The 17,414-nt window shown below is 41.1% G+C and overlaps 1 protein-coding gene across 4 annotated transcripts in view; it reads right to left on the bottom strand.

Annotated features, from left to right (window-relative positions):
* LOC104926457 (alpha-2-macroglobulin) overlaps positions 1 to 14,846 on the bottom strand; it is a 32,833-nt gene extending 17,987 nt beyond the window's left edge. The window contains exons 1-18 of one of the 4 annotated variants that reach the window (XM_010740317.3): positions 14,602 to 14,846; positions 12,166 to 12,346; positions 10,958 to 11,114; positions 8,564 to 8,616; positions 7,888 to 7,908; positions 6,971 to 7,139; positions 6,763 to 6,847; positions 5,426 to 5,546; positions 5,229 to 5,343; positions 5,025 to 5,134; positions 3,367 to 3,522; positions 2,347 to 2,574; positions 2,179 to 2,242; positions 1,139 to 1,284; positions 856 to 1,005; positions 484 to 708; positions 253 to 337; positions 51 to 171 (exon numbers count right to left, since the gene is read on the bottom strand). In XM_010740317.3, the coding sequence (XP_010738619.1) occupies positions 51 to 171; positions 253 to 337; positions 484 to 708; positions 856 to 1,005; positions 1,139 to 1,284; positions 2,179 to 2,242; positions 2,347 to 2,574; positions 3,367 to 3,522; positions 5,025 to 5,134; positions 5,229 to 5,343; positions 5,426 to 5,546; positions 6,763 to 6,847; positions 6,971 to 7,139; positions 7,888 to 7,908; positions 8,564 to 8,616; positions 10,958 to 11,114; positions 12,166 to 12,346; positions 14,602 to 14,687 (2,273 nt within the window). In that variant the 5' untranslated portion in view covers positions 14,688 to 14,846. Of the gene's footprint in view, positions 1 to 50; positions 338 to 483; positions 709 to 855; positions 1,006 to 1,138; positions 1,285 to 2,178; positions 2,243 to 2,346; positions 2,575 to 3,366; positions 3,523 to 5,024; positions 5,135 to 5,228; positions 5,344 to 5,425; positions 5,547 to 6,762; positions 6,848 to 6,970; positions 7,140 to 7,887; positions 7,909 to 8,563; positions 8,617 to 10,957; positions 11,115 to 12,165; positions 12,347 to 14,601 lie in introns of all 4 variants that reach the window. The other 3 variants (XM_010740318.3, XM_019275698.2, XM_010740316.3) reach the window with 3 other exon arrangements.
* Between the last annotated feature and the right edge of the window lie 2,568 nt (positions 14,847 to 17,414).

Raw genomic sequence — 17,414 nt, 5'->3', positions numbered from 1 at the left:
AACAACACATGGATAAAAGAAAAAAAACACAATTACACAACTAAACTTACCCGACAGAAACCAGATCCCAGATCCAGGTCTCAGGGAAGTATGTTCTAATTGTCTTAGTCTTGGTCTTGGTCTTTTGAACTTCATCTTCTAATATGTCCCCACTTGCTTCGTAATCGTATCCTAAAGTTCTAGAAAAATGGTAAGTTCTTGTTCTAGGGTTATTATCAATGGACAACATAAGGGTCAAACCATAAAACATACCATCATAGTAAAATAGAGAGTACTTTTCATGGCAGTTATAAGGTTTTTTCACATCAGAGTTGGTCAGAATTTTGACTCCAATTTCCTACAAAAGGAGAGAGAGAGAGAGATACTGTCCATGAACATAGAATGAAAACAGAAAACAACTTTATACCACAACTGTTTTCAAAGACAGACAGGAGATGATCGCCCTGTCTGAGTTAAAGCCAATAAAAATGACCAATTTTCTACTTTAAAGATGCTGTAGACATCACTCTGCTGACTGGGTGGTCCAAAGTAGATTGAACGCGTCACTCGGGCAGCTGGGTCCACGCCGGCCGCAATCTCTGGTTCTGGTTCAGGCTCTGGCTCTATCTCTGGCTCTGGCACCGGCATAGGGAAGCAAGGATATGGCTCAAAGTCTTCAACATCATACGTGTATCCAGATAGCTTCTGCAAAGGTAGCTGGCTGTACACCTGCACAAAGACACACAATCATGTTTTCAGTACAAATGTGCCAGTGCACGTCCATAAATATATTTGTACCATTTCTACACAGAATTAACCACATTTGAGGCATTGGTAAAGGTACAGGTGGTAACATAGGTCAGACTAGTGTCGTACATAGTCGATGGTGAGTTCCTGCTCTGACTGCAGCAGGAGGACGCTCTGGTCGATGGCTCTGACAGAGCACATGGAGCCTGGGTGAGCCTGGAGATTGAGAGTTGTCTTCTCTGCTGGAAGCTCCTGGAGGGAGGAGAACTTCAGAGACACCTGCAAAGGTGGAAATTTATCAGTATGAGGGCCAGAAAAGGTTTGAGTCACAGGTACTGGACATAAAATAACCTACAAAGCAAATGTCTTCATATTTTATTGTATTATGAGTCAGAAAGACTTATTCTTGTACCTTGTTACTGAGGCAGAGCTGAATGGGGAAGTCCTGGCTATCAGCCACAGTCTCTCCGCTGGGCATCACAGTGTAAACTACCACTTGGGCAAATGGTGCCAGGTTTGTAACCTGACGGAGTGATACAGACAACTCTCCTTTGTTGACTGAGGCAGAAACACAGAAAGACAAGGAAACGTGACCCAAAGCAAAACATTTTTTTTACTAATATCATATCATATTTTGAGTTAATTCATTGGCCATTTTTGCCAAACATTGAGATTAATTGAGATTTGCCTTTACCATTAGGATACCGATGCAGCCTGACAAATCCCAAGACTTGGACCAACAAAATGTCAAATGCCAAATCATTTAGTTCCTACTGAAGACGTAAATCTTAAAAAGCTGAATTAATCTCTAAACAACTACAATATGAATACGGAATCGTATGCAAGCGACCAAAGATCTTGACACAGGAAGTGTTCTGGTTTCTGCCTGTTGATCATGTATTAATGGGCTTTGGTTACAATATTTCGTGAGAGAAAGATACACGTAACGCAATGGCTGAAATGCAATCTCTGAACCAATCAGCTATTGTCTGATAACGATTTCACTTTTTATTTCAGGATACAAAGCTAGCAGAACAGTCATTCTCATGCATCACATTGCTACTGCAGAGGAACACTGGCCAGTGTTTTTAGACGATAGCCGATGGGTTCCAAAATTAAATCTGAATCAACTGAAATTTTTGGCGACATGAGGGCAGTAAACAAAACACAGTCATATTTTCAGTGAATATGGCCAAGTTGTTTGCAAACAGTTGCCTCTTTAGCCATCCAACAGTTATGAAGCAGCAATAGCATTTATTTAGACTGAAGTTTGTGGCACCTATCCAGCACTTTTAGCTTTCTTTTAGCTCTGGTTCAACTCCTCTGAGGGAAATATTTGGCTCTTTAGCTGCTGAAAATTTCACCTGCGAGTTGCTAACTTCGTCTGATCTGCTCATATGAAAAGAAACAGATTATAACACCATCTTAGTTAAAAGTGACATGGGTTTTTACCAGTTCCTGCTTTCACAGTCACCGGGACACGACCGTGCTGCACAATTCCACCCCTGGACATCACCTAGAAAATGTTTTTTTTTAAAATCAGGCAGAGAAATTAAATGTATTTTTTTCTACAAACTGACAGCATCATAGTGGAAACTTATGGTATCATATGAATCTTACCAGGTAAAAGAATTCAAGGACTTCTTGTCCCTTCTTTAGCTCCTCCCCCTGGATGATGTACTGAGCACGCACAGTTGCATCGCTGTCGCAGGACAACTTCCCTTTGATCTGCATGAGCTTCAAAAAGCTGCTGCTCTTGGAGTAAAATGCTGAGGCTTGGTGGAAGGCCAACCTGTACTCCGGTTTACGCACATTAGGCACATATGGCTCATTCTCCTTTGACCACGCCTGTTGACACAATAGCCACAGGTCAAATTTTCACTTGTCCAGCCCCGATTCTCAACTATGAACAAACTTTAAACAAATCCTAAAGAAAAAGTTAAGGCTACACTGTGTGGTAAACTGCTGAGAATTATAGCTGCTGTTAGGACAGTTTTAGCTCACAGTCCGGGCAGCCTGGCTAACAGAGCACCGGGGGAGTGTTAGTGTTTGTATGACAGGTGTTTTAGACCACTGGGAAGAAGAGTCTTTTTAGGTCTGGGGTAGGGGAATGCAGACAGGGTGCGGTACCAGTGTTGTGCCAAAATTGGAGACAAGTAAGCAACATAACCAGGCTTATCACCTTCTAAGAAGATAACTAATGGTTGGGAGACTGAAGAGGACGGAGACGTGGAAGCCAAGAAGAGAAGTGAGAGAAAGAAGAGAAGAGAGAGTGAGCGAGCAAGAGACCACCGGACAAGAGTAAATCTGGGACTGACTTTTAGTGGTTAGTGAGAGCTTGGTGAAATAAAAGGCTGAAAGACAGACGCTGAGCTGGGCTGACTGCTGTTGGACTAGTCAGTAATATTAGTTGGCTGTAAAGTGGGTAGTTTTTGACCCAAAGTAATGTAATCACAACATATACAAATGTACTGTCCATATTTATGGACATTGTGGTATTGTATACTCAAACTGGGGGTGTTAAATCGCAATGTCGCTTTAATGTAATAACAATTTAAGGTTGTGTTGTTCACCTTGGACAATAATCAATATGATTCTTCTGGAAAACAAGCAGACAAAATAAAAACAGCAACTACCAACCTTTAGAGACACAACGTCGGTCCAAGCTGTGGTGTTCAATGAAAATGAAGCCATGCCTTTTACGTCTGTAGTAAGCGTTTCCCTTTGGGTATCGACATAAGACAGGTGCACTGCCTCATTGGCAACAGGTTTGTTGTCTGGACCGACCACTTTCACCTGCAAGCAAGTCAGAAAGAGCAGAACCTTAACCACAGCAGACTTTCAAAATCCAAGCATGACTAAAAGTTAATCATTCCCTAACATGGAATGATTCCCAATTGGACTAGAAATGTAGACTTTGTGATGCTGGTTATTCCTGAAGAGTATGAATGTGTTCAATACTATATTAAAGAAAACATGCCCTTTACAGTATGACAAATCTTATGTGCAAAGATGATGAAGGTGGGGCGAGAGGAAGGATAAAGGAGGGTTCAACTTTTGTTTATACTTTGGGGAGCAAGAGTGTGATATTAGATATTAGATATTGATATTGTGTATTGTGTGAAGTGTATTTTATGTGTCCAAGACAGTTGTGACTGAGACTTGTGCGTTTCATACAGTAGAGTTATCCTTCACACCAAACTGAAGGAGATGTCTCAGCAACAAAACTAAAATAATTTTAACTGATAGCTTAGCATTGTTACGTTATCCAAGAGACCTTCAGGGTGGATGTGGACTTGCAAAACAGACACTAATACAAACTAAAAATCAGAGGTATGAGTACACAGATGCATTCCACATGTGGAAACAAGTACATGTACGTGGCTGAACATACAAGTCATTCATGAGAGTAGGAACAAGGTTGGGTAATAGAGTACATACAGCACAAACAAGACAAGCAGTTTGCAACATTATTAACATGCTGATGTTTAGCAGGTGTAATGTTCACCATGTCAGTGATGGTGGTTAAACAGTGGTTAAATTGAGTTTGGCACAGATTAGCTGGGAGCAATACAGTTCTTGAGTTCCCAGAACTTTGTTTTCATAACTAGTTGTGCAATTGGTGTGGAATGTTAAACAACAGGATGTGATAGATTCCAAAGAATGATGAAGGGTTATAAACAGGAGAGATAAAATAGATGAAAGAAGAACAGAAGATTCCAGGGACTGGAAGATTGCATAAGAGTTATGAAACTGTTCAACTCATAGGTATCCATGTATAAGCAGTTTCTTTGCAAATAAACTCTAAAAGTGAATCTCATAGCACATAAGGAAAAGAAAAGTCAGTAGGGCACCAAAGTCTTAAGGACACATCATCAGGAAGCCATGAATTCGGAAGCCTTGAATTTGGTGCTACTCCATCTGATAGAAGTTGATATTTCTCTTATTAGTTGATATTTTGAGCTGCTGGTGGCTTCTAATCTCAGGGAATTACCAAAATCATTAGGAATCATCCTTTGAGCAGCACAAGTATCTGTCATGGCATTTCATGTAATAGTTGTTGAGATATTCTACTAAAAACTAAAAATGTCTTCCTTACGGTGGCTCTATAGAGAAAGTTAAGGATGCACACCGGTCAGATCGCAGATCGCAAGATTCATCCATTCATACATGTCTGTACAAAATGTTATGTTGACATATTTCAGTCTGCACCAAAAAAGCAGCCTAAACAGATGACTGACATTGCAGTCGTTGAAAGCAAGCTACAGCTCCCAATGGTCATTAATGAGAAAGATTACCTTTCCCTCAAAGGGGATTCCAGGCTTGTACGCTGCACGTACATCCTCAAACGAGACAGTTCTGATGTGACTGCTGAAGGTGGTCCGTCCACTGCCTTTAAGAATGACTCCTAGATAGATGGTAATAAAAAGATGCAGATCACAGATCATCATGAACTGATGCTGATTACCTAATGAACATTATCCGGCCGTCTGTCAACCTACCTGTGCCATACTCCTCCATTTCAGCATTTACGTGAAAACTGTCGTCATACATGCTCTTGTTGGGGAAAAACTCTGTCACGTTCACAATTTGTGTAGCACAACCACTTTTGTCCGTCTAGAAGATGATAAAAGTCAGTTTATTAAAATGAATATACATGCATGTAAATTTGTGACAACAGGAAATCAGGAACACTCACCGTCAATTCATACACGCTACAGACGTCATTTTCTTCACTTGTTGAATACCAGTAAAACCGCAAGGCGTGTCTACAAAACACAGCCTTCACAGAACCAATAACTGGTTTTCCATACGTGTATCTGCAGGAAAAAGCACAAGGATATTGAAATGCTTTTTTTTTTTTAAGATTTATTCACAGAAGGTAGTTGTTTAGTAGGTAGTAGGTGGCTTTTTATTATTATTTATTACTTATTTATTTATTTATTTATTTATTTATTTATTTATTATTACTCTCTACATTGTAGATTAGCACATAAAACATATGAACTAGCACATGGAATAATGTGGTTAAGATATTTTAGACATTAGATTCTTCGATGTAGCCACCATTTGCCTTGATGACAGCCACCTGGAATGGTTTTCAATTAACAAGTGTGTCTTGTTGAAAAAAAGCCTTCTTGTTGTTTTTGTAACAATCAGTTATGTCAGAGGTAGTGTTAGCATACAGGAAATAGCCTTATTTGACAACTGTAGTACAGTCGTCCCTCGCTATATCGCGGTTCACTTTTTGCGGACTCGCTGTTTTGCGGATTTTTTTAGTGTAATTTAGCATGCTTTGTTTTACAGTGTACTGTACAGTATGAACGTGCATTGTGTTCTGCATCCTAAATTGGCTAAGGGAGAACCACACATGTGTTCTGCGTCCTGATTAACTAAGGGAGTACTGTGTTTAATGCGTGTAAAAAGGTGTATAAAAGTGTGTGGTCAGGGGTTTTACGGCCTTAAAACATGTTTAATAATTGTAAAACTCACTTCGCGGATTTCGTTTATTGCGGATTATTTTTAGAACGTATCCCCCGCGATAAACGAGGGACCACTGTAATCCATATTATGACAAGAACTACTCAACTATATAAAGAGAAACAACAGTCCATTATTACTTTAAGGCATGAAGGTCAGTCAGTCCAGAAAATATCAAGCACTTTTAATGTGTCTTCAAGTGCCTTCACAAAAACCATCAAATGCTATGATGAAACTCATGAAACCACCCCTGGTAAGTAGCCCAAGATTTCCCCCTGCTGCAGAGGATAAGTTCATTACAGTTACCAGCTTCAGAAATCGGTTCAACTGGCAGACATATCTCAACATTAACTGTTTAAGACACTGTCAATCAGACCTTCATGGAGGAATTGCTGCAGAGAAACCACGACTGAGGGAAACCAACAAAAAGAGAACTTCTTTGGCTGAGAAACACAGTGGAAATCTGTACTTTGACCTGGATGAGTCAAATTTCTGGTTCTAACTGCTGAGTCTGAGCTCCATCTGATTTGAGCAATTCAATCTGAACAAACTCACTTTCCACAGATCCTTAATGTTGCTTCTTTGTCCAGGATGGTAATCACACTGGGTAGGTGAATCTTTACTTCATACTTTGGCAAAACTAAAAGAAAAGAAACAGAATCAAAAAAATCTTAGTTGAAAATGCACATATGCACACAACACAGCATTATTCTGGTAACTGTGAATGTTCGTTCATGTTTTTTAGCATGAAACTGCAGCAGACCGTATTCCTTGATGTCAAAGCTGTGGGTGATTCGTTCTCCTTTGTCCGTCGAGGCGGTGATAATGTAGCTTCCTTGTGGCGCTTCAGGTATCATGGGGTGGGAAAGATCCAGGATGCCGCTAACAATGGTCTTATCCAGCCACTGTGCGATGCGATTTGAATTGGGATCCTGCACAAAGACAGAACTCATTCATTGAAGGTTGAGTTCAGGAAGGACAGCTATCTGCTGCAGGTGAAGCTTGAGAAACTTTTATCAAGGAAGGAACACATTTTTCATAGTATATTGCATAAAAGAACTGCGTTTCATCCTTAATAGAAATAGTACTGACACATCGAGACACACAACTATTCACACTGACATTCACGCAACTTAAGAGTCACTAATTGACGTGCATGTCTTTGTACTGTGGAAGAAACCCGGAGAGAACCCACACACACACACAGGGAGAACATGCAAACTCCATGTAGATTTTTAACCAGAAACCTTCCTATTGTGAAGCGACAGAGCTAACCACTGCACCGCCATGACATCCTGGTGAAAGTGAGTGCGATCTATGTGTAACTTTCAGCCTATTCATCACGGTGTCCCTTGATTAAAGTTTCTTTTGGTATTATCACTAGGGGTCAGCAACATTAAAACCTTAAAATCCTGCACATGGGGCCTTTAAAATGTTGGTCTCAAAATAAAATCAAAATAGAAATAATACATCATTGCATTTATGTACTGTATGTGTATGTGCAGAAATACTTTACATTATCTGAAGTACAATGCTAAAGATGCTCTTGCTGTTGTTTGCTGTCATTTTTAATAGTCTAATAAACTCGTCATGGGGTCGGCAGGAGAGGTGACATGCATGCATGGGTCTAATAAGCACCTTAGACTATTTGAGCCACACAGTCACTTTAGTTAATCTTACCTGGAGGTCCACCACTTTGTACTGAAAAAGACAGAAAACAAGGTGTAAAAGTTGATTAGCTTTACAATGATTGGCACAATATACGCATCTGTAACGTTTTCTCATAGTTGTCAGATTAAGCTCTAATAAAGCTCTATATGATGACATGTGTCATGTTTTTACATTTGATATTACGCTGCAGCCATAAAAATGTTTTGAATATTTCTCAGATTAAGTGTTGGAAGCAGCAGCTTCATAATATGGGTAATAAAAAAATTAAAAAAGTATAAACTGCAGCTTTGTTTTCTATGAGAGTGTCTAAAACCGAGCTGAAAAGGATCCTCATCATATGATCCATCTGAATGAATTTCACGTTAGCTGCGCACATTTGTGTTTTTCCAGACTCTCAACACAAGCGGAAAAGGCCCTGAGCCCGTATTGATTCAGATGTTTGGGTCAAATGCAGTGTGTGCCAAATGAACTCTGACAGCATGTTTATCACACTACTCCACACAGCGCTTCACACCCACGCTGTCTTCAAAATCAACAAACAGCCCTCCTTTCACCTCCCACTCTCCTGAACCAAAATAGACCTCGCGCTTCAGATTCACTGTCTGCTTGGTAGAAATCACACCAGATTGTGAAGTTCACTGGTTGGAATTTTTGTTGGGGCAAAAAGTAAATAAACAGAACTCACCACTCGACCTACGGGGATGAAATTGGCGTCCATCGAAACGATTCGGAACTGGACTTTAAAGAAGAGAAGGGAGGAAAAAATGTGGGAAATTGCCTCAAATGAATTCAGCAAATATAAAACACATGGACACCAATACATACCACGAGTTAGGCAAACAAATGGAATATTTCATTGTGTGTCAGCTGATGGGATGAGGAAGAACATCTGGATTACATGGCATGAAACAAAACAGGGGCACTGTTCTTATAAACTTCGCGAAGGTTTCTGGTGACAGCATGCGATGTGAAATTTTAAAAAAAAATCTCTATTTTATTCTATGTTATCTAACTATTTTAAATTTTTAATATGTTTTATTTATTTTTTATTTGTTTTTAGTTTATTTCCTGTTTGTTTATAATCTGGGTTTTTTGCCTCTCCCTGCACTTTACAGTATTGGTTTCTGTCATTTCTATTTAATTTTAACTGTGAGAATAAATAAAACTTAAACTAAAGTAAATAATTGGGTGGCCTGGTGGGTTAAGGGGTTATCGTGTAAAGCAGGGGCCGGCAATTAGTGGCCCGCGGGCCAAGATTGGCCCGCCATCAATTATATCTGGCCCGCTAGATGACGTGGATTTATTTAAAAAAAAAAAAAAAAATTAAATAATCTTTTAAATCTATGTTTTCTGTCAAAAATACAACAATTCCACAGATTTCACAACATTTATTGAAAAGTAGCTGATAAGTAACGTGACAAAACAGCAGCCAGAACATCCTCGCAGCCTCTTTACTTGACGCACAGGTTGGAACACTAATTGGCACGTGCGTGCATGCGCTGTAACCTGTGGAAAATAAAAGTGTCTTGTGTCCCTCTTGCAATGTACAACGTGAACAAATATGTTTCATTAAATAAAAAAAATTATTTAAAAAAAAAACAAACAAGGTCGGCTCAAATATCAAATAGCTTAATTAAAAAATGCGAATGCACATCAGCGGCATGGGGAAACATCTGCGCTGCTCCTGCTGAGCTACTGCGCTGCTCCTGCATTAAGAAAGACGTCAGCTTGGCATTAATAAATGAAGACTGGTCCTGTATTTGGAATCAACTTTTCTTCTCGTGGCTTTTGACAGCGTCATTTTGCATCGATAGCTAGCAATCTTCAGCTAATGATTTCCACAGCATCCAAAACATAAAAACTGGCAATTGTATACATTAGTTACGGCAGGTTGCTAGGGTATGTTGCCTGTTTCATGACAGACTCCAGGAGACGCAGCAGTGGGCGTAAAAACAGCACATAGAAGCAAATTGATGTTTTAAATTAAATTAAATGCGTTTTTAAAGTTAAATAACGTTTATTTTTAATAATAGAAAAAATAGAAAAACTTTTTTTTCCAGTAGCAAAGCATGTCCATGGCCCGCGATGGAATTGTCAGAAAAAAAATTGGCCCGGGTCCAAATTTATTTGCCGACCCCTGGTGTAAAGTATTTTGTGTTATATTCTATTTGTATGATTGTGCTTTACAAATAAAGTCTGACTGTAAATACAAGTTTTACCATAAAAATCCCGGAGCAGAGCACTGCTCATCCAAACTGTCGTTTCATCTTAAAAATCTAATTTCACAGATTGTTTTTGCAGGAGGTCAGTTTAGCATTTACTACTGCGGTGCTGCAGGGGAAGTCGTGTTTATGAACGCCACCGTAACATCTCGCTAGGTGTGTCCATGTCAAACTACAGTTTAGGGCAAAAGATCTGAGAAAGGTAACACAGGTGAGGCTGGTATATCACAGTCTATGCAGTCACTGGAGAGGCTCCCACTGCCTCCAAGGTTGCAATGGCTAATAGAAACACTTGGCATGACATGCAGACGACAAATTGGCTGAACCATCATCAAATTTGGCGAGAACACATCGAGGTTTCAGCTGGAATGGGCTCCAGCCCCTCCATGATCCTGTGATGGATAAACCATCATGGAAAATGGATGGATGGTTTAAAAAAAAACAAGCATTAAAATTAAAGAAAAGAACTGGGCTTTTAATTAAGGATTTGATGGATGTTTGTTTTTATATTTTTAACGCACACTAAGAACTTTTGGGGAACCACCATTTTTCTGTTTATATGCGTGCTGAATATAGACATAATTCCTAAAGTTGTCAAGTAGTGGCTCAGCAATATGCAGATATTGTAATGTAGTCCAAAATTGTGCAAGTGCAGCTGAATTGGTAAGCAGCACGGAGCGGATAATGTGAGCTGTCTGAACAGTACGACTGCAGAAGAGCAGCGATTCTACCACACGGCAGGCAAGCTCCGACACTTTAAACGTCCTCCTGGCAGACATGGTCAGAGCAGTAATAACACTAATAATAATAATAATAATAATAATAATAATAATAATACCAGGACATGGAATACTTACCAGTCTGTCCAGGTTTGTAGATGGGTTTATCAGTCTGAATGATGTGGATAAAAGCAGGGGGCTCGATGAGGATTTTGGTCTTCTTGCTCATCACAGCACTCTCACCTTGTATGGTGACATTAATGGATGCCACAGTCCTAGAGCGCACTTTAGGTACCTGCAATACAAAAAAACACATCTGTCATGGAGAACTAGGGGATATTTAAATCCTCGGGAAGAGAGCAAGGACTTTTTTTTTTGGCCTTTTCAAGCTTTTTTTTTTTTTTTCCTCTGATAGAGACAGCTAAAGAGTGACAGGAGAGAGAGATGGGGAATGACATGCAGGAAAGACCCGCAGGTCGGAGTCGCACCCTGTGCTTCTGCAGCAAAGACCAAGCCTTTGCACAGTACAACATCTGTCATCTGTAAATGTTTAGAACAACTGCTTGGAAGCAAATCCTTCCCTGAGTTCTGCTGAAATTGAGCAACAACAGACCACTATACACAAGATTAATTATAAATACTTGCATAGCATATGTTTTCACTTGCAAATGGAGCTGCTATTGCATAATAGGAGCTGGAACCACTTCAAAAAGTTGCGAAGGCTGTATTTTTGTATGTGTGTGTGTGTTGTGAGTCTGTGTGTAGGGGGCAGGGGGTGTTTTAGGGGGAGAATTCAGGTACATAGCTAGCCTCTGGCAGAAAGCAGCCTTTGTTTAGTTGCAGATAGACAATTGCCAGACCAGGCCTGCAGCAGCAAGGCCAAAGACTGGGGAGCGAAGTGAAACTAAGTGCTATTGTCACAGAACTGATTGGGGTCGGCGGGTCGTTTCACATCAATATGGAACGGGGCCCGTAAGTTGCATAACAGCAAGCAGCGGTTAGACAGAAACCAGAGCAGTAATTTACAGAGAACCATTGGCGTTGACAGCTGTGGTCATGGCGCCGGCTGGATAATTATGTCCAGAATGACTCCAGTATTTGTGCTATTAGTTTAAAGCAGTGCTGGGGGGACGAGGAGAAGAAAGTACGCTGTGCCTGGAAACCTCACGGATGCACTTAACCACTACAAATATTAAAATTCTATTCCACCTCACTGCTACTGAAAAAAACAAAAAAAAACAAACAAAAAAAAAGAAACAAATAGGTCTTACATGTTCTATTTAAAGTGAAATATGACACATCGCTCAGCAGATTGCCAAATCTTGTGTACATAAGTTGAGTCAGACCTGGAAGCTTAAGCAGCGGTAAAAGTCCTGTTTGACAGCCTCCTCCAGGATGGTAGTGCTGCCAGAGTCCATCTCGAGGGCGAGGGTCAGAGAGACGGGCTCTGTGGGGCCGTGGATCTGGACACAGAGGGTCTCCTGTTTCCCTCCTCTCACCTGGGAGCTCACAGTCACTGCAAATATACTGCAGGTAGAGAAAGGATATTACGTGAGTTGGAAAACTGATATGATGTGCTGCACATCAGGATATAAACATTACAATAGTCGTTCTTAGGAGTTTTCTTATGAATTGCAATCCTGGAACTTTTCCAGCATCCACTGAGGCTGAGCAGCTGCTCCAACTAACTAAGTTACAGTTGCAGAGTTTCCTGATGGACAGTAAAGTAAACTGCTGCAAACTGTAGCTGCTGTTAGCTAATGTTAGCTCAGGTTGTTAGCGGGGCAGCCTGGAATGCGAGTTCAGAGCACCAAGACCACCGCAGCAAGAAGAGGTTTTCAGGTATTGGGTGCAAGGGAACGCTGCTGGGGAGCAGAGATTGGGGGCTCAGCAGCCTCTATGGATGTAATGACAGAGGAGAAAAGACTGAAGAGGACATTGACAAAAGAAGCTAGGTAGAAAAAAAGGAGAGAACGACTGAGCATGAAGCCACCAGACAAGAGTAAATCTGGAACTGACTTTTAGTGGTTGGTGAGAGCTTGGTGAAATAAAAGTCTGAAAGACAGACACTGAGCTGGGCTGACTGCTGTTGGACGTAATATTACCTGCTGCTATGTCTGCTGTTGTTGACTTTGATGTTTGGCTGTTACAGGTGACCTTTCAAAAGGTGAAAGGTAGTCGTGAATTATCACTTGACTCTGCAGTCAGCTCTACACAGCGTTTTAGGATCTTTAAGCTCATTGTCTTGGTTTTCCACAACTGCAATAATGTTTTGGTTCAGTCTCTCTGTAGACATAGCATTGTTTTGTTTGGGGGGCTGTTCTCCTGTAGGAGCAGGCAGCAGTTTATAGAGAAAAAGCTCTAAAATCCCACTGTACACTACCTGCCCGGCACCAGACAGCAGACAGACAGACAGACAGACAGACAGACAGATAGATAGTGTGAATAGACATTTTTTTGCTAACACATCCGCTATACCAACTTAAAAGGTATATGTCAGTGTTGTGTTTACAGCAGGTTTAAATGTGCAAAAAAGTGCAGTGGTTTTTAAAAAAATGATTTAGTGGCATCCAGCAGCGAAAGTTCACTTCTCCTTCCTCGTATAAAGGCAAAACTATGGCGGCCACAAAATGTGCCAGTGTTTGTTTTGTCCAATATGGGCTACCGTAAGAGCATGGCGGTTCAAGGATGGTGGACTGTGCCTGTAGAAGGCTCATTCTAAGGTAACAAAACATAAAGATTCTTAGTTTTTTTAAGTTATTATACACTAATGAAAACTAATAGTAATAATAGTTAAAGCATATTACATTAGATTGTTGCCATATTCTGTAAATAGAGCTCCCCAAACCTGACACACTGGACCTTTGAGAAGAAGATATTGCACTTTTTATACATTTTATTTGTAGAATATGACAAAGTACTTTTACTTTTGAGGTACATTTTGACTATAATACTTCTGTTGTTTTTCTCAAGTAAAAGATCAGAGCACTACTGTGGTGTAATTGAATGTGTTTTCCATGTAAATTACATGGAAGGACAACCTAAACCACCGTGTTATCTTGATTTAACCAACCACACGGCTGGAATGTCGTGTGTTTTGAGGCCGGTTGGCACGTAGGGCCCTGCTGCCGCTTGCCAATGAGAAATAAAGGACACATTTAATTGAGTTTTTTGGGTGCTGCTGCTAAGAATATTGATGCTGTTAGGCCAGAGATGAAGTAGAATGATGATGAAGTCATTGGACTTCAAACACTGAAAGACACCAGAGTCCTGATGACCACAGGACAGATAACACACACTCAAACACACGCATGAACGCACACACACACACACACAGGACTGCGAAACAAAGGTCAGAACAGAAATCAATGCACAGACTAAAAGCAGCATCATGGTGCAGAAACTTTAGATTATTTGGTGTTTATCAGTCACTCAGCGGTGAGGAGATTATTAATCAAATGGTGCTAAGTAGTTGCAGATGGAGAAACTTTAACACACAAACACACACACACACACTGGTTGTACAGATTGCATAACAGTATCCTGAGGCCAACCTCCGGATTTTTCTCCCCTGTGGGACGATGCTGGGTTTTGCTCCCTGGTGATACCAAACATACACGACATGATTAAAAGGTTTCAAACTTTTTGTTTTTGTTTTGCTGACTTTCACGCAAACACCAGCGCGTGCGCTCGCACTGCGTCTCCCGGCGTGTGTGACTCACGAAATCAAACATTTGGCTGCAGACGCAGCAGCAGCGGCACTTTAACTTGTTTTTACTTACGTCTCATTGAGGTGGGCCGATGTCGCAGTTTGCAGCAGAGCTGACGCGATGATGACAGCCAACATTTGGAGGACAGGTGCCATCATTGTCTGCAGCAGAGAGCAAGCGGGACAACTCGCACCGGAGGAGGACGCACTTCCAAGCCTGGTACCCCCACTGCGGGCCCGGACACACAGAGAGAGAGGGAGGGAGAGAGGTCTGCACAGAGAGACGGATGTGCGGGGCACAAAGTTGTTAAATCGGAGGGGGCGGTGGTTTGCTGTTTATACCCCCAAACCACCGCCACCCCCCTCCCTCTTGAGTCACTCCCCCCCAAGTTCGTTGGACCTTTGCAGCCTCCTCCCTATTCCCAAAGGAGTTCCACTTCCCAAAAGTTGAATCACACAGGCTGCAGTCCACTCCTCCAGTTTCCACAGAGGACTGAGAAAGTGGAGCTGTTGGGAAGGTGAAAAGGAGCCATTGTCTGATACAGGCATGATGACCATGCAGTTTCAACCCTGTTGAGCAACAACAGGCCTGACTGCAACAGGCTGTCTGAGCATGGAGACAACACACAACACAAACCAGTGGGACATCTCACTGTATGCAAGGCCCCCAGCAGTCCCTGTGTGTGAATGTATGCTAATGATGTTTCTCCATGCTAAATACACTCCACCTTTCAGTACTAAATCATGAATGATCAGGCTTCACGTTGGCCTTTTAGGTATGTGGCTCTCTGAAAAGTTCAGGGGTCTGACATCAGACATTTAATAAGAAAGTAGTGATGCTACAAAAGCCAGATTTATCCAGTCTGTTGCTGTGTGTGGACAGAGGGGCTGAAATTTAGAAAAAGGAATTATTTTTTTAAATAGAACCGGTTTGATGTTGACATAGCCTTACCCTTGGATCCCTCTGGGCACGGCTCTGTGACATCACAGCCGTGACACTGTTTTGGTCAGTTCTCCATGTGACTTCATACCCCACCAAAGGAGTGTTTCAGAAGTGAAGTGTTTTGCCTGCCAGACTTTGTTAACTTGCTCACATTTGGCCACTTTTCCTTGGTTTATGTGCTTCTGCCATGAGTAAATGTTCTATGTGTTTAGAAATTTGCACGTGGTGCTGACCAGATTTTCAATGCCATTTCTGTGTCTGACTTCCATTAAAAAATGGAATTTCCTCTGGGACGCTGCCCCACAAACATTGTCTAGAGCGGCTGCGATCAGCACTGGTTGCCCCCACATGCATAACGCATCATGTTGGCTGTGCAGATCAAAAATGTGTAGCATGAGTTAACACTATGTACAATATTAATAGTATACAGTAGACCTTGTTCACAGCAGCCATTTGGACACAAAACAGTCAGGGTGTTTCCAATAATACTAATTAAGGTTCTGTTCCATTTAGTGCAGCAGAGACTTTCCAGTGAACCAACATGCAACACAGCAACACCCTGACTCTGTTTGACCTGAGAGAATATCAGACTTACATTTATCAGGTGACCAGAAACACGAATACTAACAGCCTTGAACAAACCCCACCCTGTAGAGTCTCTGTCACCTGTTACCACTGTGGTGTTTTGTTAATGTGTGCACAAGGAGGTGGAAGACACCATACACATTCATAATGCTGGCTTTCATGCTAGCAACTCCAAAGTTGGCCTGCCGGTGACGGTAATGTGCCAGCAAAAGTAGGAAGTGAAGAAGAGTGGCAAGTAAACACCGACATGTAAGCGGTAACCTCTGTGGCTGAGAAATTAAGCCAATGCCACTTCTCCTCAAACGTCCACTCGAGGCTGGATCCAGAAGTGAGTCAGTCTCCATAAGTCCCCATGTTCAAATGTCCAACTTCACAGCAGAAATAAACATGTTTACAGCCTGGTACAAAAAACTGTTTTGGTTTCTATAGATAATTTCCCTGTTCATGACAACTGTACTGAGTGTTTTTATACAACTCACCTATTCAGATTATATGAAGGCTTAAAGTTATGTAGAATCGAGAGCAGGGGTCGGCAATTAGCGGCCAGTGGGCCAAAACTGGCCCGCCATCAATTATATCTGGTCCGCTAGATGACGTTGATTTATTTATATATATATATATATATCTTTTAAACCTCATGTTTTCTGTCAAAAATACAACAAGTCCACAGATTTCACAACATTTATTGAAAAGTAGCTGATAAGTAACGTGACAAAACAGCAGCCAGAACATTCTCGCAGCCTCTTTACTTGACGCACAGGTTGGAACACTAATTGGCACGTGCGTGCATGCGCTGTAACCTGTGGAAAATAAAAGTGTCTTGTGTCCCTCTTGCAATGTCTCGTGGTGTCTTCTAATATTGTATTCTTTACAAACTGCAGCAACCTCGTTGCAAATGAGACACGTCGGCTTGGCATTAATAAATGCAGGCAGGATAAACGCATACCTTTGCTTCCATTCTTCTTTGTAAGTCCTGCATTCGGAACAAACTTTTCTTTTCGTGGCTTTTGACAACGACATTTTGCATCGATAGCTAGCAATCTTCAGCTAATGATTTACACGGCATCCAAAAGATAAAAAACTGGCAATTGTATACATTAGTTACGGCAGGTTGCTAGGGTATGTTGCCTGTTTCATGACAGACTCCAGGAGACGCAGTGGGTGTAATAACAGCACATAGAAGCAAATTAATATTTTAAATTAAATTAAATGCATTTTTAAAGTGAAATAACATTTATTTTGAATATAATAGAAAAAATAGAAAAATCTTTTTCTTTTTTTTTCCAGGAGGAAAGCATGGGCATGGCATTTACATCACACACAATATAAATGAATGAAAAATAAAATGCCACATGCAG

Source organism: Larimichthys crocea, chromosome VII (genome assembly GCF_000972845.2).
Source record: "Larimichthys crocea isolate SSNF chromosome VII, L_crocea_2.0, whole genome shotgun sequence".
NCBI classification, from domain to species: Eukaryota; Metazoa; Chordata; class Actinopteri; family Sciaenidae; genus Larimichthys; species Larimichthys crocea.
This window is presented reverse-complemented; position numbering and strand designations above follow the sequence as displayed.